General features: G+C 32.9%; 2 protein-coding genes across 8 annotated transcripts in view; one reads left to right on the top strand and one right to left on the bottom strand.

The window, feature by feature from the left end:
• LOC113815970 (potassium voltage-gated channel subfamily KQT member 1) overlaps positions 1–8,338 on the top strand; it is a 727,087-nt gene extending 718,749 nt beyond the window's left edge. For all 7 annotated transcript variants that reach the window (XM_070144788.1, XM_070144786.1, XM_070144787.1 and 4 more), the window contains 3 exons: positions 409–575; positions 1,934–2,058; positions 2,339–8,338. In XM_070144788.1, coding sequence (XP_070000889.1) covers positions 409–575; positions 1,934–2,058; positions 2,339–2,802 — 756 coding nt within the window. In that variant the 3' untranslated portion in view covers positions 2,803–8,338. The remainder of the gene's footprint in view (positions 1–408; positions 576–1,933; positions 2,059–2,338) is intronic.
• A 39-nt stretch (positions 8,339–8,377) lies between these two features.
• LOC113815972 (protein unc-13 homolog 4B) overlaps positions 8,378–25,497 on the bottom strand; it is a 50,830-nt gene continuing 33,710 nt past the window's right edge. The window contains exons 6-23 of the mRNA XM_070144783.1: positions 25,323–25,467; positions 25,005–25,154; positions 23,657–23,878; positions 22,843–23,070; positions 22,044–22,165; positions 21,343–21,456; positions 19,685–19,828; positions 19,336–19,560; positions 18,691–18,916; positions 16,095–16,274; positions 14,977–15,141; positions 14,530–14,727; positions 14,147–14,264; positions 13,733–13,866; positions 13,003–13,241; positions 12,379–12,578; positions 11,956–12,069; positions 8,378–11,562 (exon numbers count right to left, since the gene is read on the bottom strand). Of these exons, the coding sequence (XP_070000884.1) occupies positions 11,960–12,069; positions 12,379–12,578; positions 13,003–13,241; positions 13,733–13,866; positions 14,147–14,264; positions 14,530–14,727; positions 14,977–15,141; positions 16,095–16,274; positions 18,691–18,916; positions 19,336–19,560; positions 19,685–19,828; positions 21,343–21,456; positions 22,044–22,165; positions 22,843–23,070; positions 23,657–23,878; positions 25,005–25,154; positions 25,323–25,467 (2,920 nt within the window). The 3' untranslated portion in view covers positions 8,378–11,562; positions 11,956–11,959. The remainder of the gene's footprint in view (positions 11,563–11,955; positions 12,070–12,378; positions 12,579–13,002; positions 13,242–13,732; positions 13,867–14,146; positions 14,265–14,529; positions 14,728–14,976; positions 15,142–16,094; positions 16,275–18,690; positions 18,917–19,335; positions 19,561–19,684; positions 19,829–21,342; positions 21,457–22,043; positions 22,166–22,842; positions 23,071–23,656; positions 23,879–25,004; positions 25,155–25,322; positions 25,468–25,497) is intronic.

Genomic DNA, 25,497 nt, shown 5'->3' with positions numbered 1-25,497 from the left:
CTGTAGTTATTTTCATCCATTAATGGAAGTTTCTGTATGATTGAGAGGAGCAACTTTCTGTAAGCTACACAATTCATTCCCTCTCTTATATGATATAAAACCCCAAAATTGCATGTGATGTGCCCGACACTTCTGAATCCACACTGCAGATTTTACCAAATTTACTGACTAGTGTTTTCTCCCCAAGGTTTTAGAAGGAAAGGTAGTCAACACTCCTGCACAATGCCCATACTCTGAATTTTTCTTATTCTTCTGAGAGATTGCCTGTAGTGTGTTATTATATTTATAATTATCATTTAAACCACACACCAAATTCCCACCAGCAAACCTCCCCTTATCACCCGCCACCCTGCTCCAAGTCTCACTCTTAGGTGTGTAGGTGACCCTCTCACCCATCTCACTCTATAGGTTCCAGGTGCTCCTCCGCCCTACACATCGGTTCTCAAGCCCAAGCCGATCCTGGTGGATAAGCAGGCATCAGAACCCAATACCCCCACAAGCAAGCACTTTGAGAGACCCATGACCAGGGGTTATTCTGATGTCTCTCAGAGAATGAAAAAACGGGTTACTTTAAGGTATTAGTACTTCAAATTTCATATTGACTAAAGTGCTTGAAAGTTTACAATTAGTAAGTTTTGACCAAATATTAGAACCCTTTTTTTTTTTTTTTTTTTTTTTTTTTTTTTTGTTACGGTTACCCCTTGACTTATGGATCAATGTCTGGAGTGGGCATTTGAAGTGTGGTACAATTTGCTTAATGCATTTTCTTTTGGCATAAAATGGGTATCTTTAGTAGTGGTCTGGTACCTGTATCATCCAAAGTTCCTTATATCTTCATTTATATAATGGTTGTCTAATGGTAATTCCATATAGATTTTTACCATATGGAATGTTAAAGTGCTCCTTGATATTATATATATATTAACTCTTACCTTTATATTCTTCAAAGTCCCTTTCTTACAACTTTTTTGTAGTATTTCTGCATTGATAGAATATAAATAATACTATGAAATGTTGGAATGTATATTAATCAGTCTTATACCACATTGCACTTTCTTTAAATACTGTGTATGTTTATTCACCAATAATGCTTGTTTACCACTTTGTATGCTCAGCCTTGTCCTCATTTCCCTATTTTCTTTCATATGTTTTCTCCTTTGGAAAAATCCATAGTCAGATTTGGCTTCTATATACATATAATTTCCAATGTCCAGGCTTTCTCCTTTCATTTCCTTCTTATTTTTGGTCTCTCGCCTTTTTCCCCACAATGTCACATGTCTCAGTTACCCTTCTTTCTAGTTATATATTTATATATTTGCCTGTCTGTCTCTATCTCTCTTTCACTTTCTCACTCTCTCTGTTCCCCTCTTCCTCTTTCCACCTTTTCCTCTCTCCATTTCCAGATCTCTATTTTGTCTGACATTATTTTGTTTCCTATTTCCTCTCAAAATATTCTCCATCTTTTTTATAACCTGCATGGCAGAATGACAACCCATTTTCTCTCTGCTGGTATGAATTTCCCTTAATTCCATTTGTATCTAATAGTGTGTCCACCACAATTTCTTATATTTATTTCATCCTCACCAAAAGGCTTGTAATATGCAGTAACATATGGATATACATTAAACTGAACACAAATATACATTTTACATACCATCACAGTATGTTATTGTCCAAGATAAGCACTATGAACATGTATTCCCTTTATGTTACATTTTTTCATCATGTTTTTCTGTTGTTAAAAGTTGGTATGCATGCCAAATTCACAAAAAATTCATCTAGTGCAAAACATCTACACGTATACATTAAAAATGTCAAATGGGTTGGTTAGACAATAATAATAATAATAAAAGATAAATGTTCCCATGCAATAAACATGTATATTAACTTTTCTCAACCTTTCCCTCGTCACCATATACACCATGACCTCTAGCTCGCTGCCGTCCCGACACTCCTTGGAAGTGAAAGAACCCGACTTGCTTCAGGTGCCACAGGTCGTTCAGATAGAGCATTTGGCCGCCCCATACATCGACGATGACTGTGATTCTACCTATCAAGGTAAAATATTTTGCTGCAGGGATTTATTATTTTATCATTATTATTGGTGTTTTTTATATATTCTTTATTTTTTATTTAGGACATATTAGTGTTGATTATATGATCCAAAGAACCTTTTATCCAGTAAAATTTCATTAGTAAAGTAATGAGTGAAAAGCATCTTTAGTATCAATGTGATTGTTTCATATATAGTAATACATACTTTATTAAGTAAATTAAATTTTTAATAAATAAGTTGTGTATCAGTAAGATACTTATTTCATTTATCCTTTTTTCCCAGATGATGAGTGCTGTACAATGGTAACTGAGTGTGATTCACTAATGATCTCAGAAGAGGATCATACAATTCAAGAGGAACCGGCCACTATCAGTGAAGAGAATGAAGTGTCAAACTTTGTCATACCAACCATTTCTGCATCTGTGGCTCAGGAGGCCACATCCTTGCAAGTTCCTCCCCCAAGCATACTAAGTCACACATCAGATGTGAATCACCACAACAGCAGTCAGCACCACCACTCCAAATACCATTACCCAAGACACTCTCTCTTTGGCCATCACCATTCTTACCCGCCGCCATCATCATATTCATCAGCGCCGTCTTCATCATCATACACACTCCTGCCCGTCCTTGAGCCTCCTGTATTGGTGACAGAGAGCATTGAGCTTCACGCCACTGAAGGCTCTGCATGCTTGCCGCCAGAGATCATCACCACCATAGCGATGGAGGAGTCGTCATCTTCATGATGGTGCAAGAAAGGAAAACAATGCTTCTTGCTCAGGGCACTTGAAAATCCATTATTTTTTACCATCTTTTCTCACTACTACATTTGTGTAGTTATACCTAATATATCCCTCTTTTTTCAGAAATATGAATCATTCTAATGTTTTTTTTTTTAGTAGCTTTTGGTATACGAATTCTAGGTCAGCGTGAAAAATATTGGGAATGAGATCTCTCTCTGACTTCATGTTTTCCTACTTGCTTGCAACAAAGTAGACTTGATTATGAACAATAAGCAGCAATGAATCAAGAGGGTCCTCAGGCACTGAGACCTTCTTTTGCAAAGTAATCTTTCACTTGTCATACATCAGGTATCTGAGCTTTCTATGTGATAATTGCTTAATTTGTAAGATTAAGATTTGATTCTAAATAAGCCATGACCCTCAGTTCTCTTCATTTTCTTTACTGACCTTGTGAATTTTGCTGGAGACATCTGTATCACTCTAAACATATTTGGACAGCACTCAAACTCTTTAGTCTTCACCCAGAGGTCAATATAAGTCTGGATCAGCTATAGATAGGAGCTTAATTTCTCTTCTATTTTCACTTGGTAATATACATAATAGATTTCCCATAGTGGCTTATCAATGACTAGCATATAATTTAAAGTCACTGAATAGTTTAAAGAATGAAACAGGAGAGTAGTATTGGTCATAAATTAACAGGTTTTTCCTCTTCTGGAGTGGGGATAAGCTTGTGTGTTCATTAATGTCAAAATGACATATATATACATATGAACTCTACATAAATGAGATTCTGTACTCACTAGTACTTTGACAAGATGTAATGAAGGTGATGGGTTTAATCATGAATATTCTATGAAAAAACATTTTCATATTTATATTCAGGTGTTTACAGTTAAGTCTGATATAGATCAGAAAAAAATACATCTTGTCACTTTTGGTGCTGGCTTAAGTCCAATTAAATATTCATATTAGTTTTAATATTAATGCATCTAATCAGTAGATGATCTTTGACAGGGGATACTAAACCTTCATAATTTTATCTTATGAGTTTGGTTTCCTTTGTCATTTCATCATTTAGATCTCTTCATCACACACAAAAAAAAACTAGTCTTGGAAACAGTATTAGTAATTTCTGGTATTTGTTACGGTGAAAGAACATTGCATCTCAATCAGTCCGTGTAGTCGTGGAGATAATGAAGTATATTCATACATTGCTAGTCAATTCTTTCTTTGTCTTTTTTATCTTTAGGCCATTGCATTTTATAGAAAACATAATGTATCAAATACCATAATAACACTAAAGGGTTCCTGTTGCCAAGATTGTTCATTTCCAGTAAGCAAACCCTTGAAGGTAATAATGTTCATTTTTGAGTATGGTACTATTCCTTGTCTACCTTTCATGTGAAACTTTGCTGCCAGTACAATTCAAATCATGGATTTTCTAGCACCGATCCTCACCAAACATCTAACAGAATAGACGTTTGTGGAAGTTTTATCACTTCTTTAAAGATTATTTTCATACTTTGGCCTTCATGAAACCCCTATGAAAAATAAATATTATTAATCTAATTCATATCGAAGACATGGAAAAGGAAATCCAGATCTTTGTTATTTTGGCATAGTAGCAAATTCTAATTATGGTACTTTTGATACACTCATTTAGAAGACAAACAAGCAGTTACATAATGACAGCTGTCTGATAACATTAATAAATGGATCAATAACAGAGGTAGACATTTTGGAAGAGTGAGATAGATATGCAGTTGAGAGAATAATTAGTAGGCAAACATCACCAAGCTGTAAAACTTGTATGGGATTGAAATCTAACTTATTTATATTCATTTACATGGTAATATTTACTTTCTTTATGTTCCATCAGCATTTTTTACTGATTTGAATGTGCATGTGTGTGTGTGTGTTTGGGTGTGCATGCAAATGAGTATATGGGTGTGTATGTATGTCTGTGTTTGGGTGGGCATGTACGTGTGCGTGTGTATGCGTGTGTGTGTGCGTATGTGTGCGTGCGTGCGTGCCTGTGTGTGTGTGTGTGTGTGTGTGTGTGTGTGTGTGTGTGTGTGTGTGTGTGTGTGTGTGTGTGTGTGTGTGTGTGTGTGTGTGTGTGTGTGTGTGTGTGTGTGTGGATGGGTGGGTGCGTACGCGTGTGGGTGCGTGCGCGTGTGGGTGCGTGCGCGTGTGGGTGCGTGCGTGTGTGGGTGCGTGCGCGTGTGGGTGTGTGAGCGTGTGGGTGCGTGCGCGTGTGAGTGCATATGCATGTATGCGTCTGCATGTGCGAGTGTGTGTGCATATGCGCGTGCTTGTGCATCTGTCTGTTTGCATGTGGTATGGATCACTTCAACTTTTTTTTTTTCACATTCATCTGTCAAAAATCTTACTGAAACTATTCCTAGATCTCTTAGACTTGTCTTTTCAAAATGATAATATGTATTGTGATATTGTACAGGATAAATTCATAGTGTGTATTTTACAAGACTGATGTATTTAAATATTGACATGCTGAAATTTATTTTTGATTGAGCAGTTGTAAGTGATGAGTCATTTTTTCTTTGTATGTTTTTATTTATTTAGATCATTAGACTGAAATGTTATTTTCAACAATTATCTTTAATAAAACAACTAATTTGTCTTAGAATAAATCTACCTCTATACATATATCAGTGAAATTCCATGCATTTTCTAGATACTGAATGTCCTATTCACTGTGAAATAATGGTAATTAATTTTTTATCACTATGTATTTCCCTTATTCAGTTGGGGATTATTATTATGTAATGATATTTAACAAAACTATTTACTGGTTAGTAGTTTCATGATTTTCAAACAGTATTTACCACATATTTTGAAACATATTTAAGTTATGGTAATGATTTCTTAAGATGTTTTATAGGTAATATCCCTTTATGTATGTTTTGCAGAGTATTTCTGTTTTAAAAATTTGTCTTGGTTGCTTGAATCCATCTTATTAATGCTCCAGTAACATTGCTGTTATTGAAAAATATTTAAAATTTAAAATACGGCTATTATCAATAGTGTGCTAGATACAGTATTCCATTACAGTACAAATACTGCAGTTTACATAAGGTCAAACAATGTGTCTATGCACATTTTGGGTTCATGAATTGTATATGCATATAATCGTCATTTCCTCTCATATACAAAACAATCAATCAAATTTTATTGATGTAAAATAAAAAGTATCAGAGATCTAAAGATCTTGCTCCTGTTCTCATCAAATTTCAAAAAGCCATCCTTCTCGTGGTGTGGTGGTAAAAAGTTACAATCAGCTTATAATACTCACAGGAGGAAAACCTTTTAACAAAAATGTGTTAAGGCTTACGTTTGTCTTTCATGTCCATTACTCTCAAAAATCACAATCTTTCATCACCACATTTTCTTGTATTCTTTCACACTTTTCACAGTACGTTATATATAATCATAGACTATATATACAGTTTAAAAATATATATATATATATATTAGCGGATTTTATAAACAGCCACTTTGATACATACTAGTGAGGATTCTACAAAAAAAACTAAAAAAAAAAAATTAGTTAGATTTCATGCTTTATACACATAGGAAAAGGATTCAATAGAAAATTTAATAGTTCTTACAAGAAGCAGTTTAAAAATCACTACTTAAATCTGCACACCCTAGCAAATACATAAGAAATTTTTGCGCAAGTTAAGAAAATAGATCAGTTAGTAATGGCAAGGATAGTTTTTATATTCATTACTTTTTTTTCACTAAGGAAGAAGATAAAAAAAAATCCAAGACAGGCAGCTTTATGTCATGCTCCTTCAAGGCAAGCTAATTTGGGCCTACTGCTTTAATTGATTATGGCTCAATCTCCTATTTGATTATCTCACATTATACATCATAAAGTTTACCTTCTTTAACATGCTGTTTTTCAGCATATCTATTAAATAGAAATTTATATTTTTTGGTGAACAATTTATTGCCACTTGAATATCATGGCTACTTTTGTATATAGTTACACATTTTCTTTAATCTTAGATTATACAAAAAGCATAATATCTGTTTGAAGAATTATACTTCTGAACAGAATCTAAAGTGCCTAATCTAAGAATAAATATTTAGTTTGAGTTTCATAATCGTTTACACTATTTTCTAAAATATATTTTCTGAATTATTTTGGGAGATTTTTAGGTCTAATGATAATTAACAGCTTCTTCATATACCTTAATATAAAGTGCTGAATATTGATAGTAATGTCATAGCAAAAACTGAATTACAATTGAATGAATTACATCATCTTTCAGAAAAAAACAGCACAGGTTTAAGAAGTAAACAATAGTCTTTTCTAAACAGAAAATCAATATGTATCATATTATTCTAACACAAATCAAATTTATTTCACATTCACTTAATTGAATTGTTCCATTCCTTAACCAAATCAACAGCAACGTATAAAGAAGGTAGACTTTGTTTTCCAATGTGTGCAGCCCTTCCCCTTGCTTCTATTGTTATGTATTGATATAAAGAATTATGTCGACCCTTGTGGGTTACTGAGATTTTCATATCTGTATATATGGACATTTTTTTCAGTTAGTAAACTGGTGGTCAAGAATCTTGGGAATGTACCCAAAACTAGGTCACTCTTACAAATCACATCTGTTGTTAAATTTTATAAGCAGGTCTTTACAAATGGATTGTTCTTGATACAGTTAAGAATTACAACCTGAAATGGTTAACAGATTATTGAGAAAAGAAATTGACAATATTTTGAGTAATATAGGTTATTCATGGCATATTCATTTATGATCTGGTCCGTATATTATTAATATATTTTCAGAATAATACTACGGAAGGTTTAGTTGCTTTAAAATATTGTAGAGAAAATTGTTAATTTAGTTGCCTAGCTATTGTTGTTATCCTGTTATATTGTTATTCATTTTAGTATTACATAACATGCTTTCAGTGAAGTTTTGTCAACTGTGAAAAAAAGAAAGAAAACTGCTTCCAAATTTTGCTCATGGCACATGAAAGAGTAAAAAATATAGCGATAAGTTGTTATACAAGTTATTAATCAGCAAAGCTAAAGGTTTCAACTGAAGGTGCCTGGGTTGTGGACAATTAATGTTTATTTTGTTTTAACTATTAAATTATTTTTTCCCCCCCCCCAAAGTCCAAGAAGAATGCCTGTACGAAACAGTAGCCAGATTGTTATGATTAACTAGGATCTTATTTGCTGTTTTTAGGGACATGAGTATAAAGAGCAGATGCTACATCCTTTGCGGCAAAAGACTGCTGCCTGCCATATCACACTGTTACAAAGTTCTACTGTAGCTTCATTAGCCAAATTTTGTTACATTTGCTGGCATCTCTTATATGAAGGCACATTGTACCATAGACCATTTTCACATTGTAGAAAGGCTCTCAGTTATGGAAGCAAAATATACAAGCTGATTAGCATGTATAATATATGAATATAATAATATTCATTGTTTGGTTATTGTGAATACTATATTTGCCAAATAAAGATTTTGCAATCAATGCCCAGTTTTTGTTTTTTTTCATGACAATAATATACAGATTATTTAGAGTATTATTTACTTTATACACAATATTCCATCAATTCCTGTATTATAAAGTACAAAAAGTATAAGAACCACTGGTCTACTAAGTAAAAACAATTGAAAATAGTAAAAACAATTATTTTCAAAAAAAAGAAATCCAAAGTTAGCATTATTTCATTTCTAAATGGTTAATGGTTAAAAGCGAAGTAAATGTGCTAGACATCTAAGGTCATATAGCACTATTTCATTTCTAAAATTATTTCTATTTGGTCAAAATAGGATTTGCTACAAATGAGATTTTTTTGTCCTGTTTCTGATATGTATTATTACATAAGCAAAAATAAAGAAAATATCTATAAACAATTTAAATTACACATTAGCTTTACCAATCAAATACCACTATAAATTTTCTTCGTAACATGAACTAAGGGTTCTCACTTCATTGTTCAAGCAGTAAATTCATTAAAATGGAAACACTACCACAATACAAAGGTTTCTATTGTAGCCACGTTTTCATTTTAATTGTGTGTACATGTGACAGTATTTGTGTTTAATTTCAGTTTATCTGCTCCATTTTTTTTATGGACTTGCAATAATCAAAACCAATACAGTTTATCTATTATCTATACATATATAATATTATTATATTAATCATATTTACCTTGAAGGCTAAGTGATATTGCTTTGAATAGTAAGAATCAACAGTACAAATGTCTGTACATTATAGAAATATTTGCTAACAAATGTTATTACCCTTTTCATAGCTCCTTTTACATTCATGTGTATTGATGAAATAAACAATAACTGGAAAATAAATGCAAAAAAAAAATAAAAATTATCATTTCATCACATTATAATATGTGCAGCACACAAACCTGAAGATTTAGCAAATAATAGTCATATAAATATTCAGCATATTCTCAAAACTATAAAAAAAAAAATGAACAATAATATCCATATTTACCAAAACATTTTCCTCCACTGATCACAATTTTGTAAATATTCTAAAATTGGAATCATCTATAATGTAAAATCTTGTATAAACTTACCCTTCTTTTTTTCATCATAAGGACTGCAATCCTCATGAGAGAAATACACTACAAAAAAATTTAAGTTCCAGAAAACAATTATTCAAGACAAGATACATGCTCAGTAATTTTGATATGTAGCTCTGAACTCCCTACAGCAGATATATGCTATTTTGTTTTGTGATTTCAATGTTAAATAATAATAAAAAATATAATACATCTTTTACTTCAGTAATTCCCAAAATAACTATTTCAAATATCAATTTAAATCCATATGTGAATTAAAGCTTAATAACCATATAATACAGATTATGTGACATAGTAGTGTATATACATAATATATACATCCAAACTGCACAGTAACATATCACATTACTTGTTACATAGAGATACAGTTTATATCTAATCCTCATTTAATATTATATACAGAAACAACCCCATTACATTATCTAACTACTATTTATTGAATTAACTGAAAAAATACTATCACATATGTTATTCATATATTATATCACTCTAACACTAAGTGTATATACAGCCTTCATGATGATTTATCCACAAATTGGCTTATCAAGTATGTATGATTATGAATTCTGAGGTACCATGGTGAACTGATAATGGTGTGGAATGGAACGTGCGAAACATGAAGCCTCATTTCCATCACCCAAAAACTGTTGTAAAGACACTTTTAGGTGTTCCTGGTCTTCATTCACAACACTGAAAAGTCTGTCGCAACAGCCACACTACAAGTGCTGTTGCTGTACTGTTGCTAAAAATTTGACTCTTATTCTTGAGAACAATACTGAAGTTGGCAAGTCTCATTTTATTGTTGAATCAGTCTTTGATTATGTGATATCACATTATAAAGAATAAAAATACTCAAATGCATCATATGACATTTTTGGTGGCCTGATGATGCACAAAGTTAAAGCATAAATAATCTTTAAAATCTCTATTCATACCCTTAAAATGTATTTCTTATATGTCATTATATGAAAAATAATCTAAAGAACTAATATATCTTCTGATATAAAAGTTCATACAGTACACTATCATTGACATACTGCAGCATCAAATGTACACTTGCCATTCCTTTCCATTTCTAAAACAAAACTAGTAGCTCTCTACACACCCATTTGTGTGGTGAATTTGTTTCTGGAAATGGAGCCAGGGTCAAAACAAAGTGTTGCACAACAGTTTCTAATTGGCAGAAATGATGACTAAGTAGCACCAGTTTTGCTACATCATTTAATGTAGAACTTACAAAATTGTTATAAAAGTTCTTTTTAACAAGATAGTCATTTATTTTTTTAATCATTAAATCTTTTACCTAAGTAAGGTTTATCATTCTGTTTGGTGTGTATTGCATTGTTTATAAATCACAAATAATTCAATATTACAAGTATTAGAAATGTTACAAAATGTAGCTATAAGAGCAATATATAGCAATATTGTCCCCCCATTATAGAATGCACAACAGGGCAAGTAATAAAAGTCCCTTTTCCCTACTTTTCAGTAAGCATTTTGGTGAAACAAATACCTATTTATCACTTTGCTCAGCCATGTTTCAAAAATCCAATTTATCAATGTATTTTCTTACTGTTTGGAACTTAATATAATATCACAAAAAGATGCTTTACAAGCTGGACAACCTATTAACATAAGTCACATTTGATGTGGCAAAGTCAATAACATTCTTTGGTAAAGTACTGTGAAGAATGATAACCCTTGACAGCATGAAACATCAACTCGTACCTCTTTCCTCATAAAAAGTACACACTACATTACATTACAAGATTACATTATAACTTTTTTAACTTGCTGGGAAAAAATGTAGCACTTTTCACAGGATTTATTATCAAAATACTATAATATACTTTTTTAACCAAGCACTTAGTATACCTGAATATGTAAGTTAGTTACAGCACCACTATAACTACAACTGGCATCACAGTACAACTGGAATATGTATTGATGAGTGATTAAGTTAACTGCTATTTAACATTTTGAGGAATGGAAGAATGAATTTTTATCAAACAACCACAGATCAAAATATTTCCTACACAAGCAAAATCCCTATCAACCCGTTTATCATGAATATGTATGGATACCATGAGGTCCATCATATATTGCTCCAACTGAAATCCTGATCCCAAGGTATATTGTGCATCAGCCTGAAAAAGCCAAGGGTTCATCAATCACCTGCATAAAAATAAACACAATTACCTAAATTTCAATATAAGCCGATAAGCACTCATTTAGAGGTATGTATCTATGCTTTTTTGTTAAATCGTATTTACCCAATTGTAAAAGTACCTATTTTTGTACATAAATCTCAGAAAGTACACTTGCATTATACTGCCCCCTGTAATTACCTCTTAGATATTTTTGAAGAAGATAATGTGGAGATTTCTGTTTGCCGATTACTTTAATAGTGATTACTTGCTGACTAGTTTAAGAAGACTTTCCAATACACAGAGAGGTTTACTTCCACAACAAAACCATAAAAAAAACTCAATTAATAAATAAAGTAGTCAACTAATAAACAAGTAGTTCTATTCACCCACTTTATTACAAGTCCAGCTGCAACTTGATTTTCCTCTTCTTCTTTCCCTCTTTGAGAAACGACACTGCTTTCTTATCCCAGATTCTGTACTGCAATGCCTTTAAAGCGGTGTATTCTAAGAATAAAAATAAAATACTTTTGGATAATAAATTAAAAATGTCAAAAGCAACTGAGGAACATAGGAAAGGAATTTGTAATTTTAAATTTCATTATCGAAACCATTTTTAAATGCTATGTACTCATCCCCAAAATATGCATAAAAATGTATCAATAATTTCAGTTGTAATTTTCATTGCATATTATGAACAAAATGCAAATTGTTTATAGGGAGATCTTTAATACTATTTCATAATTTCATTGCAAAGAAAGAATCCAATATTCTGATAATAGAGCAATAATAACAACAGTAAACTTGCACTCTTACCATTATCTTCTCTAGCTAGATTCACAGTTAAGTACTTGGTAGTGACACTTCTCATGGCTGATGGCTCCACACAGGGCAGCTCTTCAAGTGGCAAAACAGCTTCCCCTAGTATACAATCAGCTTGGACACGATGTGACATCTTCAGCACAAAGAGGAGGTGGCCGCCTGACTTTGTTCCGGTGTCAGTGTGGCTGATGAGGCTGTGGAGGCAATAAAATGCATTGGTCAGTAAGTGCAACATAGTCTAGTTTGAGTATTATCTAACCTATGCTGATTGTATAGCAAGCTTATAGAGGAAGGCACTGAACCAAGGATTTTGTAACAAAGGTATTTTTTACCTTTTTTTTACAGTATTATCTGAAATATATATTTCTTTGTATTCATTTATTGAAATGTAGATTATGGATGATATAACAATATTGAAACACAATCATCTATTTTCTAGCACAAAAAAAGTATAAAGCAGACATAATATAGAGAAAACATGGCAAAGAATCACATAAATTCAGACTGTTTCAAATACACTCATATAAAACCATCCTTTTTAAAACTCCTTATGACACATTATATCTAGATAACTTTTAAATCTAGTAAATGCACACTAAAGCTAATCAGGTCAATTACAATTCAAATGATTCCTTATATACTGGTGCTTCACTCTTCTTCTGTATCTTGGTTTTTTGATTCCTGACATTCGGGAACCATTCACCAGGCACAAGTTTCACCTGAACATATGTATCTGGTGACTTTCCTGAGGACATGAGAGGGAGGACAGGTGTAGGTTCATGATAGTTTTTAGGTTTCACTATATCATTAGCCATGATGACTTCAACTGTCAGGTTACCAGTTGTGGTGAAGTATGCCTGGAAAAGAAGAAAAAGGCATTGAAAAAGAAGAAAGAAAAGGATATATACAATTCGAGTATATAAATGTATCCAATGAAGTAATAAATATACTTTGACCACGTATCAAAACCTGCAGCAAAATGCAGGATATACTGACATCAGCACATTTACATCAATCAAAGAGAGAATAGATAGTCAATTGGTTCTATCTTTTTTTTCATTCCTGCCATGATTCTGTTTATTCTTTTAGTAATTTGTTTGTTTAATACAGATTACATTGTTAAGTTCACCAATTGACTATTTCTATTGGAAACCTTCATCCATGGCCTAGCTATCAAAAACAAACCTCAACATCAAAACTTTACATTGAAATTAAAACTAAATACTGAAAGAAAAAAAAAATCCTCACATCAAGGTTTATTCTTAAACGGATATCAGAATCAAATTAAATTGATTGCTTTAAAAGTAAACCCAACATAAAAACTTTTAAAGTCTGTCCTCTCCCTCACCAAAACTACAAGTCGAGCAGTCAGACTAGCTCCAGGTTGACTCTGCTCTTCAAACCTTTCTCTGTAGTACTTAGCAACGAGAGATTCTGTCGGCATCTTCAAGTTGCCCAGGGTATCCAACAAGTTCTGGTATTCTGAAAGCAAAAATTGATCAGGTCTTACAGGCATCCAGATGTGCAGGAAAAGAGGGGGGGAAAGAGAGGGAAAAGGACAAAAACAGAGGGACGGAGAGAGACAGACTCAAAGAGTGCTTCAGGGAGGCAGACACAGGAAAAAGAGACAAAGAGAGACTCAGAAATTGAGACACAGAGACAGAAATTGCCCAATAAATCCCATAAATATAGAACATCAATGAAGCACTCAAAGTAAATTGGATATTTACTCTAGGTAATAAACAGCATCTGTTCTACTTACCCATCGTGTGTGCCAGCTGTGGATCAAGTCCTTTGGAATTGGTTGGAGAGTGGGTGAAGAAATGCCATGTGCGCTCAAGGATGGTGAAGACACCGCTGAAGAACTCTGCATTTTTCTTCTGTGGGGGAAAAAGATGTTTTCTAACATCAGTTTCATACTGCCTTATAATGAAGAATGCTTTCCTTTCTCTGTTCAACTATTTGTCAATGCTGCTTGTTACAGTAATTTTAAAATACTACAAAAAAGTAGTGAAGAATGATATTAGTCCTGTTTGTATGTTATCTTACTCTCATTTTATTAATATGTCCGTGAATCACTCTATAGTTTCAGTACAGAGGATAAAATGTCACTTTTCAACTGCAATTTTTAGATGTATCACTTACATCACAGTTGCTTTCAACAAGGCTAACAAAGATGGCAACAAGAACATTCCAGATCTTGCGCAAAAATCTCTCGAAATTTGGCCGGGTTAAACAGTTATCAAGAAGAGACAGGTACTGATCCAAAACTTTCTTCAGTAAAGGTGTTTCATTAACCATTTCACATGACTCCATAACTGCTTGGTTCAGGGTCTGCCGCAACTGGAATGATAAATCAAAGCATGATGCATTTTTCTGCAAAGTATCAATTGACTTTTTTCAAAAATTTGGTTAAACCATCTTAAAAGATTAATATTATTATTATCATGATGACACATAAATATCATCCAATAGGAAATTAGTATCTCAGACTTAAAAATAATGATAAACTTCAGGCCAAGTTTGTGGTATATCACAAAAAAAGATATTGCTACAAAAGAAAGACAAATTTCACAAAATTTGAAAACTCACCTTCTTAATAACAGTATCTATGAATTTCTTAATAGATGTTTCCATCTTTAATGTTGTGTTGGTGATGACAGGATACTTCTCGTTTTCTATTGCAAGGCCAAAGTGTCCAGGGAGCTCTTGAATCTCTTCACACACATACTCAATGTTGTTTAGAGCTCTGCATGTCTGCAATATGTGGAATGTATTTAACATAGATGGATTTTAAAATACTGTATATTAAGTGCATTCCAAGGATACAAAAAAACTGTCATACATTAGTACTTATTGAACACAGTTTTGCTGCTGACAAAGTATAATAAACATGAATTAATGGGAGGTAGGGAGTATTAGAAATTTTGGTACTGCTTGGCAACCTTCATCCAGTTACACCTCCTGAAACCTTCCCTATTCCCCTGTGCCCTTTAGTCACTTTATCTAACTGAGCTACTCATACCATCACTTCATAAAGGAATGAATTTAGAAAAGATAAAATAAGATTTATTGTAATGTATGGCAAGTAAAACCCCCAACATACACCTCTATTCTCCTTCAGGTTTCACACTCCCTTGTTTGCCTGAGGCAATCATACAAGTGGCACTGGGCATTGTTGTAACCTATTCATAACACACTAGCAAGAGACATGCATGTTCTATTGTGGAAATTCAAGTTCTATGAACATTTTTTTTTAAATGAGGTTTGAGACGCTGAAAATTTGATATTTTTGCTGATGGGCAGCAGGGCATGAACAAAGAACTGCAGTTTACATAGCATTCAAACTTCAACATGCTTGCTTAGTTGAACAGACTTTAATACCACTCCTCTTGCCAAAAAGTTCTTTAATATGAACAGTCATACTTTACTCACACATCTGGCCATCAGTTAAAGAAACAATTTATATTAACAATGAACATCTATTCCTATGACTTTTATTGCGACTATTTCTACTTGGCCGTGCAAGGGTTCAATCATATTCCAGTAAACTAAACTAACCTACTATATTCTAAAACACTTCTCCAACAACTTGGCTTTGTTTTTTATATAAACAATCCTTAACCCTTTTGGTGATGCCAAGTCTCCCGCATATTCAATCTTCATCAAAGTCAGTCACTTTCCATCTTATTTCTCACCACAAGACTCACCTCAGCTGAAAGCAGCAAAACTTTGGGGTCTGTCTTTTCTTGGAGAATTACTTCCAGCTTTGAGATGACCAATTTTGTGTAGAGCAACCCTAAAGAACAGCACTGTTGCATAAGCTGTTTTGCTATACCATTCCCCTCGGCTTCATCTGGCCAAGCTAGCTTCTGCCAGTATGTTGTCACCTGTAGATATTGCCATATATCATTCAGTTAGTTACATGGATGCCTGATAATAGTCATGAACATGCTAATGGATACAAGCAACTGATAATAGAACACACTATACTGGATATATGAATAACTGATAATAGAAGATAATACAAGATACAAAAATAACAGGTAAAATTAAGTATTAAACAAGAAATTCAATAACTGGTGTCTAGTGCATGAAGTTACCAATATTTCTGTAGACCCTTTTCCAAACCCAAAAGTTTTGCACACAGGAATTTTCGATAATATTTTATTTCAAAGAATACCTAATATTACAAAGATGAAAAAGAAATAGGAAGAAAAAGAGAGAAGAGAAAACATCAGTTAGGATGAGAAAAAGTAAAAAAAAAAAAAGAAAAAAAAAAAGGATAAGAATCTTAAGGGGAACATCCCTCAGAAAGCCATTTTTTTTATTTCCTTTTTTGGGGGGAAGGATTGATTGTCACAGAGACCACTTTTTGGTATTTTTTTTGTTTTACATAATTGTATATATTTTTTATTCCAAAATTCAAAAATCGGCTATCTAAATGGCTTTAGGATTCCGATGCGCAAGCAAAAGCAACAAACCAACGTTTGAATCGCACAAAAATTATGACCACTAATATGTACCAAAGTCTGTGTAAAAGAAATTTGTAGAAAAAAAAATTGGGAATTTTAGACAATTGCCAAAGTTCGTTATCACTGTTATTTTTCACTAAATTTAATGATGTTACATATCAAAATAAGCTTATATACTGTACTTTGCAATGCAATGATTACTAAGTCAATCAGAATTAACATTTTCAATAAGGACTATTTTCTGTAAAGGTATGTCTTTTTTTCTTTTTTTTCCAATATTAAAGTAGATATTTCTGTATGAAAAGTTTAATAAATGCAATAAATCATAGACAACTAATCTAAATCAGACTTTTTCTCTTTTTGAACATTTGATTTTGAAGAAATGGAAAACTGTGGATGGCAATATCAGCACAAAATCATTCTAGTTATAAAGTCCTAACATGAATACAACATGGCGATTCAATTTTGAGAACTTTAAAAGCATATGTATGAAGTCCTTGGAATTCAAGACTTATCAGAGAAGTTGATTTTTTCCCATGCTCCACTCAGGGCGGTGGGGGAAGGGGAAGACGGTCATTGGGTGGTTATAATTTTCAAGGAGGATCATATGTATGTAAACACATGCATAAGGTTAACCATGTTAATCATCCTCATTTAGTAGGCTTATATTAACTTTTCATGTAAAGGAATAAAATATATTAGTTATCCCTATCAAATCGTTTTGACAATTTTCAAAAGTAACAGTTTACAACAGGAAACTAGTATAGAGTTGGTGATTAGTCATTTGCACTTATTATCTTTGCTAAGAAGGGCATAAAATCATCAGAAACCTTGGTGTGGTTGGATATTTGCGTATTTATGGTACCTAAGACCTATGGTAACTTCTACACGTAATATATTTTTTAACGAAAACACACAAAAAGGATGGGATAGCTGTTTCAACTCTAGATGAAGACTGTGCATAAAAACAAGTTCAAAATTCCATACAGTTTTTATTTCAGAGCAGGTATTACTGTGTACTATCATCTTCAACATGAAATAATCGGTATCTCCCTTATATCTCCAAAGTTCAAAGATCCAACTATCAGGTGGCCTTCATATTGAAGTGCTCTTTATAGAAGAAATGACCAATTTCAAAACAAATCAAGTTTACCAATGCTGGAAAATACCAACGCTCGGGCAAAGTCAAACTGAAATATTTTAATCATTATTTATATGGCTATTTTCAAACATTAGTGTTTCATACTTGGCATACATACAGATTCCTTCGTAAGCTACAACACATTACCAGGAAGTCCCGATGGAAGATATATTTCATGTGTAAAAGTACACAAAGCTTGCATTTTTTTATAGATAGATTTCACAAAATATTTTGACATAAATCATTGTGATACAATTTTTTCCTGATATTGGCATAAAAGTGTTCTTTGAACATTCACGAACTCATATCTATGTGCAATGTCATTATCAAATGCCCTATGCAAGATTGCAACTAGCTAAAGTCCACACAGGTGTACCCGGGCGCATATTAGCAGTGTACCTCCCGGCATGTTGGCGGTTCTCATGGGCATTGCCCAGTAAATAACCAGAGCTGGGATTTAATAGTCGTTTAGTAGGTTCCTCTTTCTTGTATCTATACAATACACTAGCTAACTTCATTTGACCCCTAAATTATCACCCCCCCACACCCTGAGGGAAAGCAAATGAGCAAGAAGGGAAGTAGATAAAGGAAGATGAAGAATCTATGCGTAATTACAGGTTTTACATGCATATCAATACAATTTAAATAAATCAATGCTCTTGCAAACAAAAGTAAGACCCTTTTACTCACAATACGAAACACATATGTCAACTCCATAGCTGAGGAGCTGATGGATGCTGATCCATAGCTTTTCGCATTTGACTGGAACTCATCCTTTTGTACTTCTTTCGCTATCATGCTCCTGGACTCCCGAAAGACATGTTCCTGCCACCTGATCACACCACCAACAAACCACTGGTGGTACCCATGTAAATCTGACTGTAATTGAACCTCTTCAGGAAGGTTCTCACCAATTCTGAGAAAGAGAAAGGAAGCCAAGGTTGAGATGTAAGGGAATCTCCATAGTCAGTGTACTGGTTACAAAAGAGGAGATGACTTCCTCTTTTCATGTAAAGTTTTCCTATCCACTGCAAAATGGCTTCAAAATGTAAGACTCCATCAATGTGGCAGCAATGCCACAAAGCACTGATTTGCCAATACATTCTTTATCTTATTTCCATTTTTTTTCTCTCTCTTTTCTAAGAAATGTAGCATTTATGAAAACAGGACACAATAATGGATTCTGAAATCTGGTGTCCATTCACAATCCTACTAATGAAAACATAATTGTCATTTACCTTTCAACATGATCAAATAATGGCAAAAAATATACATATATACAAAAATCTCCAAGTTGACTATGCTACTATTTACATCAAAAAGTCAAAATCTTACTCCACAATGATCTCCAGCCTCTTGTACAGTTGCCAAACAGGATTTGAAACCTGTAAAGCTGTGGAAGAATTGGTTTCTGCTGTGTCATTTATTTCATTTGCATCACAGCTAAACTGGCTGTCTCCTTTGGGCTTGTACAGCTTTATCATCAAGGGCCTTACACGAGCAGACAGCTCATAGGTGAGGAGAGCGTAGGTAAGTCTGAGGAAGGACACTTGAGATTCTCTGTAAAGTAAAGAATAATAACATTACAATAAAAAAATGAGAAATCTTCAAAAGCCTCTAAAAACAAAGATCAGGTTTAATTTACAAGCTTAAGAAATTTGACACATGAAAAATAATAATTTACCTGATGAATACATCTTGATAGAAATCGCAAACATCTCTTAAGAAAGAAATGATTTCCTGCGAAACAGCAACTGCAGCAACCAACTGCTGTTCTTCACTAGCATCTGGAGAGTTCCGACCACGATTTCTAATAGCATTTTCCCACCTTTAAATGAAGGAAATCAAGTTCTAAGCATACAGTGTGAAGCTGTAGTTTCATAATTTTTCATTACAGCTGAAAATAACCAAAGTAAATAAGTGATGATATAATCATGAAAAAGTACAAACTGTAATTTACATGTATAATACATTTTTCTCATGTTGCATCCTTCATCATTAACCTAATACCACCAGGAAAATGTAATGTCCACTGAGTATCATTTTTGAAATATAACTACACGTAGATGTCACCACAACTGTTTTATCTTTCCTTGAGTTTTCAGGATCTCTTTTTTTATCCTTTTAATATTAGTGTTGTTATTAATATTACTGACACTATTAGTGCAATCAACAAAATAAAATATAATAAAGTATTTCCAAAAATCAAAGAAAAAGGTAAACATGTGAGACAAGTTGAATTAGGATTTGACTCATTGGTGACCAAACACTTGTGGACCTGTTTACGTGTAAATACAATTAACCCATCAGATCCAGATGACATGACCATCACGTCACAAAAAATTTAGCTTGAAAGACAGTTGACATGAACATACTGTCATGGAAAATTTTGGCTGTGGCCAAGGTGACCTGAACATGCCACTGTAAGCATTTCAACTGAAGGCCAGGGTGACAGGAGAGACTCTTGAAGAGTGATTAGACTCATTTGCCATTTTGGGAGTGGTTTTTGCATTATTTTTGTTCAATAATGAATATAGAATGTGTCACTTTACTATAATAGAGAATGGACCCACTCAATGGAGAGGTCACCCAAGATAAAAATGAGGAATTGAAAAATTTCATATTAGTTGAAACCATAGAGGATAATGATAAAATTAATAGCACATATCTTGATAAGCATAGAGGTCAATATTCTCTCACACTGGCACCAGGGAGGACACAATTTCCATTTTCAGCATCCTATTCCTGTCCACCTTGACCATTAGCACAGGTTTTGTTACAGAAAATTGAATATCATAAAAAAAAAACTTTACAATGACAAAAATAACAAAATGTTACTCATTATTATTATCGTTGCAGCTACAGACTACCTAGAGAGATGAGATGAAGTGTGTGCATGGAACAGTCTATTACTAATGAATGAAGGAAATCAAATGACAAACATAGACAATGTCAAATGGCAAAAAAGTTACAAATGCTTCTGTCAAAAAAGACAAAATAACATTGCAAAGAGGAGGCATAGAGTCTTATCATCGCACACAAGTGTCCGTTTGCTCATACAAGCCATACGACCAGCAAAGTGTGCACTCACCGAGGCCTAATGACCGTACTTTGGGCCACATGATGGCAGTGAAGCTTCAGGATCCAATGAGTTGATAAACTAAACTCACAGTGGGCATGACATATGCATACATTGGGTTAAGAATTGAATAAAGCTAAGATGGGTGAAAACAGTTCAAAGCACAACAAATAAACTAGTCTTTTTCTGATAGGAAGAATAGTTTATGTACTTTCACGTTTTCTGTTAAAAAAAATAACTAACTAACTAACTAACTAACTTACCAGTTCTTTGTAAAAGTCGTCAAAGCATTGGACACTAGTTCTACTACAGACATGTCTTGTGGAAATATTTGGAGAGATCTTGTTTCTGGTTTGGAATCTACTGCTTTCAGGCCTCTGCAAAAAAGGCATAATTAATTAATTAATTAATTAATTAATTAATTAATTAATTAATTAATTAATAAACAAACAAACAAACAAACAAACAAATAAATAAATAAAAATAAATAAAATAAACAAACAAACAAACAAACAAACAAATAAATAAATAAATAAATAAATAAATAAATAAATAAATAAATAAATAAAAATAAATAAATAAATAAAATAATTAAATAAATAAATATATACACACACTTGTTCATATATAAAAATGCTTATATATGCTCCTATACATGTATTTAGGTATATCTGTATGTAGGTATCCTTGTTTGTATGTATGCATGCATGCTTGTCTGTATGTATATACATATGCTTATATGCATGCATGTATGCATGCATGTATGTATTTATTCATGTATACTTGTATATAGATATAGATATAGATATAGATATACATAGTTCTTAAAGTATACACACTGCATTATTCTCATTATACATACATCAAGAAATAATCATATTCCAAACAAGATCAATTACCTTTCAAATGAAAGTAATAATCACACACCGCTCAGTAAAATACTTCTAAACTGAATGTAACTAACCGAAGAGTGTGGGTGAGCTGCTGATAAGATATAACTCTAGACGTTGCAGGATAATTGTTGTTAAGATATACCAGCTTTTCCTCCTGAAGGGAAGCCCAGATTCGCAACGTGCTTCGTACTTCCTATCATTTGGGAGACAATTAGAAAAAGGTGAAAAAGGTAAAAAAAAATAATAATAATAAATAAATAAATAAATAAATAAATAAATAAATAAATAAATAACCAAAATAAAAAATAAATCTAGTTTCCTAATACTGTAACATGTACAAAAGGGCATGCCATGAAACAGAATAAATCAGATGAAAATAGCTTAGCCTATATTCAACTTTTTTTTTGTTAAATAATTCAAAACTTCATTAAAATATTCACATATTCACAAATTTCATATATCTTTTCACCTTAGTTGTTAAAACTTAAATACATCTTTCATTGATCTAATTTTCTACTTTGTTTATTCTTTAATTAAGACAATGCAAAAATGAAAGGAGCAAGATATGCAATCGAAAAATAAGTGAAGCAGCTGATATTCAATCAATTCATGAAAAATTATAAGAGTATGAAATATATATCATGTCCAGTGAAATCTTCTCATATTTATGCCCCTCTCAGTGGTGTAGCTAAAAGGAGGGGCAATATTTCACCACTACCCAGGGCCCCAGTGAAGGAATGCCCCCCAAATGATACCTATAAAGAAGGCACTTGAATGATTACAATCTTTAGTGCAAAAAAATTAAATTTGCCTTTCCAGTCTATGAATATGAATAGATATCAGAATAGATAAATGCGAGTTATCAGTTACCTGCATTTCTTCATCTGAGTAATTTCCCTCTGCAATATGTCTTTGCAGAATGGCCAAAAGTTGTAAAAGAAAAGACTGGTCCACAATACTTAGTCTTGAAGTTACTTTCCACCATGAGAGAATGACTGACTGTGGAGGGATGTTGAGCATTGTAGCATACTGCTTTAATATTGAAAGACTGGCATTACTCAGTGTACCAGGCCAGGGGCTCACAGATGGCCACAGGACCTGCAAATCATTGATACAGATGAACTAGGCTGAAAATCAAAATAATCTTAAAAGCATTAAGAAGAGTTGTAAAATGATATAGAAAAAAAGATAAGTGAGGAATTTCAAACTATAAGTTTTATCTGATTATCAGAATCATGTAGCAATTCCATCATAAAGTTTGTCCTGACTTGTCCTACATTTTCTATCCTAAATTCTAAAATCAGCACTAAAATATATTCCAAAGTTTGTAACTAATTTGTCTTCCAGTTTTTTATCCTCAAGTACAAAATCAAGCTACAATTATGTTTTCTCTTCATGCTGAAGTTAACATTAGTAAGTCATTGCTTCTTGTAAATCAATTTAACTGAAAACACTTCTGTTTTAATCTGTGACTAAGATGTTTTAGGAATACATCCTTCTGACTTCCTATGGCTTCATACGTATAACAACACCTCTCATCATTCACTACCTTCATTTAATCCCATCTGCAGAACATCATATAGTATATGAAAACCAAAACAGCATCCTTCATTCACAGAATTTCATACCGAAAGCTTTTCTTTCCTTTTTCTAAAGTTAATTTACTCACATAGTTTAACCTTACCTCATTCTCTATACTGCTTCCTGATCCACTACTTTCACTGCTGCTTGAACTCATTGTGCTGTTACTTTTGGAGCTTCGATTGCTACAGCGGATGCCTTTCCTCTGTCTACTGCGACGAATACTTGTTCTACCAAAGCCATCCAGGCTATCGAGGTATCCAAGGTGCTGGTACATTAGTTTGTGTAGGAGAGCATCATACCAATGAGGTCCAAGGTGGTGTAACTGTGGATATGTTTTATCTATGCATTAACAGAATCATGTGACACTTATCAAACAAATCATTTAACACACTTTATTGTATTTCCTGCCATAAAACTATGGCAATGAACATTATATCAAATGAAAAATGCTACATTTGTCATTTTTACTTCATTTTATATAAAGGTTTTATGGACACACAACACCTTATTTACAACTTTTGAACTTCAATATCAATCACAGGGCAAAATTTGCAGCAAACACAATGTAAAGGGTATCATAAATGTAGCTTAAATTTACTATGCATATGTATAGTCCAACATGACACATTTTCCAAACAAGTTGTCACTGCTTTCAATGGGACAGAGTAAATTTAGAACTCTTAGTATCAAATATGATAAATTAGTCTTGTCTTCTTCTCTCATAGAACACCGACTAGAAGCTGACTTGTGGAGCAAGTGGTAACCATATTCAGACAGCAGTTGGATAAAATACGCATGTGAACCTTGTAGATACATTCCTATTTTTGTTGATTTCATGAAAATGATGACAAATTTTACTTTACCATAATCAACATAAAATAATAATTTACAAAAAAACATTATGAATGCAAAATTGCCTAGTTTTAAATATTTGAACCAAAAAATTATCTGGGACTTTAGTCAGGTTAGTAATGGAATTATTATGTGGGACTTTAGTTAGGTCAACATATTTTAAATTGAAAAAACAAAGTATAATTTTTTGTATATCCAAGGAAAGTATGTGGTCCACAATGGGTTAAAACAGCATTCAGTTTGTTTAGTTTATAATCAACTAACCTACAAGATAATTACATATACAAGAAAGTTTGTAATGATTTCTTGTTGAACATTCATTTTCAATTAATTTCATGAACAATGTTTGACTTACAACAATTATGTGACAATTCATTTCATCCACAATGCATTACAACAAATGCTGGAAAAAGTTATGAATGACAGTAAATAGCATCATTATATCACTGATATTTCAATAGCTACATAATTATCCACATCAAATAATTATGATGATGTAACAATAAAGCATCCATTACACACTATAAAGTATTTCATTCCTATCTAAATTTTTCCTAGCACATTTCACTCATGGATTACAAACTCTTTTATCTTACTTGCGCCACTGCAGATACTCTGAGACCAATGCGAAGACTCCCTCTTTTCTTGGTCGACTTGAAACTTTCCCTTGGTGCACTTTGACTCAGTTCTTCTTCCTTGGTCTTGACTATATTGTGCCAGCTTTCAGTAACCTGGTCTTTAACATCCTAGCCAGCAGAAGAGATACATGATACACTTAAAGACAGTCAAACTAGTATAATAACAATATTTTATCAGAAAGATATGAATGTGTAAAAAAATCATAAAATAATATTCCTTATTGTTTACTTTTCTGTACAGCTAAAAAGAGCAAATATTGATTTATTACCAATTACCTCGAGGGGCACGGTCACAGTACCAAAGAGGTTTTTGGCCCTTTTCATTCGCATATTAGCAGCAGCATCTTGTACTATACATTTTATCTCTTTGAAGTCAGGTACGCCATTTCGCATTTCTGCACCGATATCCTGGGGTTCATGTCTGAGGGAACAAATTCCAGAAAACAGAATA

The sequence above is a fragment of the Penaeus vannamei genome, chromosome 32 (assembly GCF_042767895.1).
Source record: "Penaeus vannamei isolate JL-2024 chromosome 32, ASM4276789v1, whole genome shotgun sequence".
NCBI classification, from domain to species: Eukaryota; Metazoa; Arthropoda; class Malacostraca; order Decapoda; family Penaeidae; genus Penaeus; species Penaeus vannamei.
This window is presented reverse-complemented; position numbering and strand designations above follow the sequence as displayed.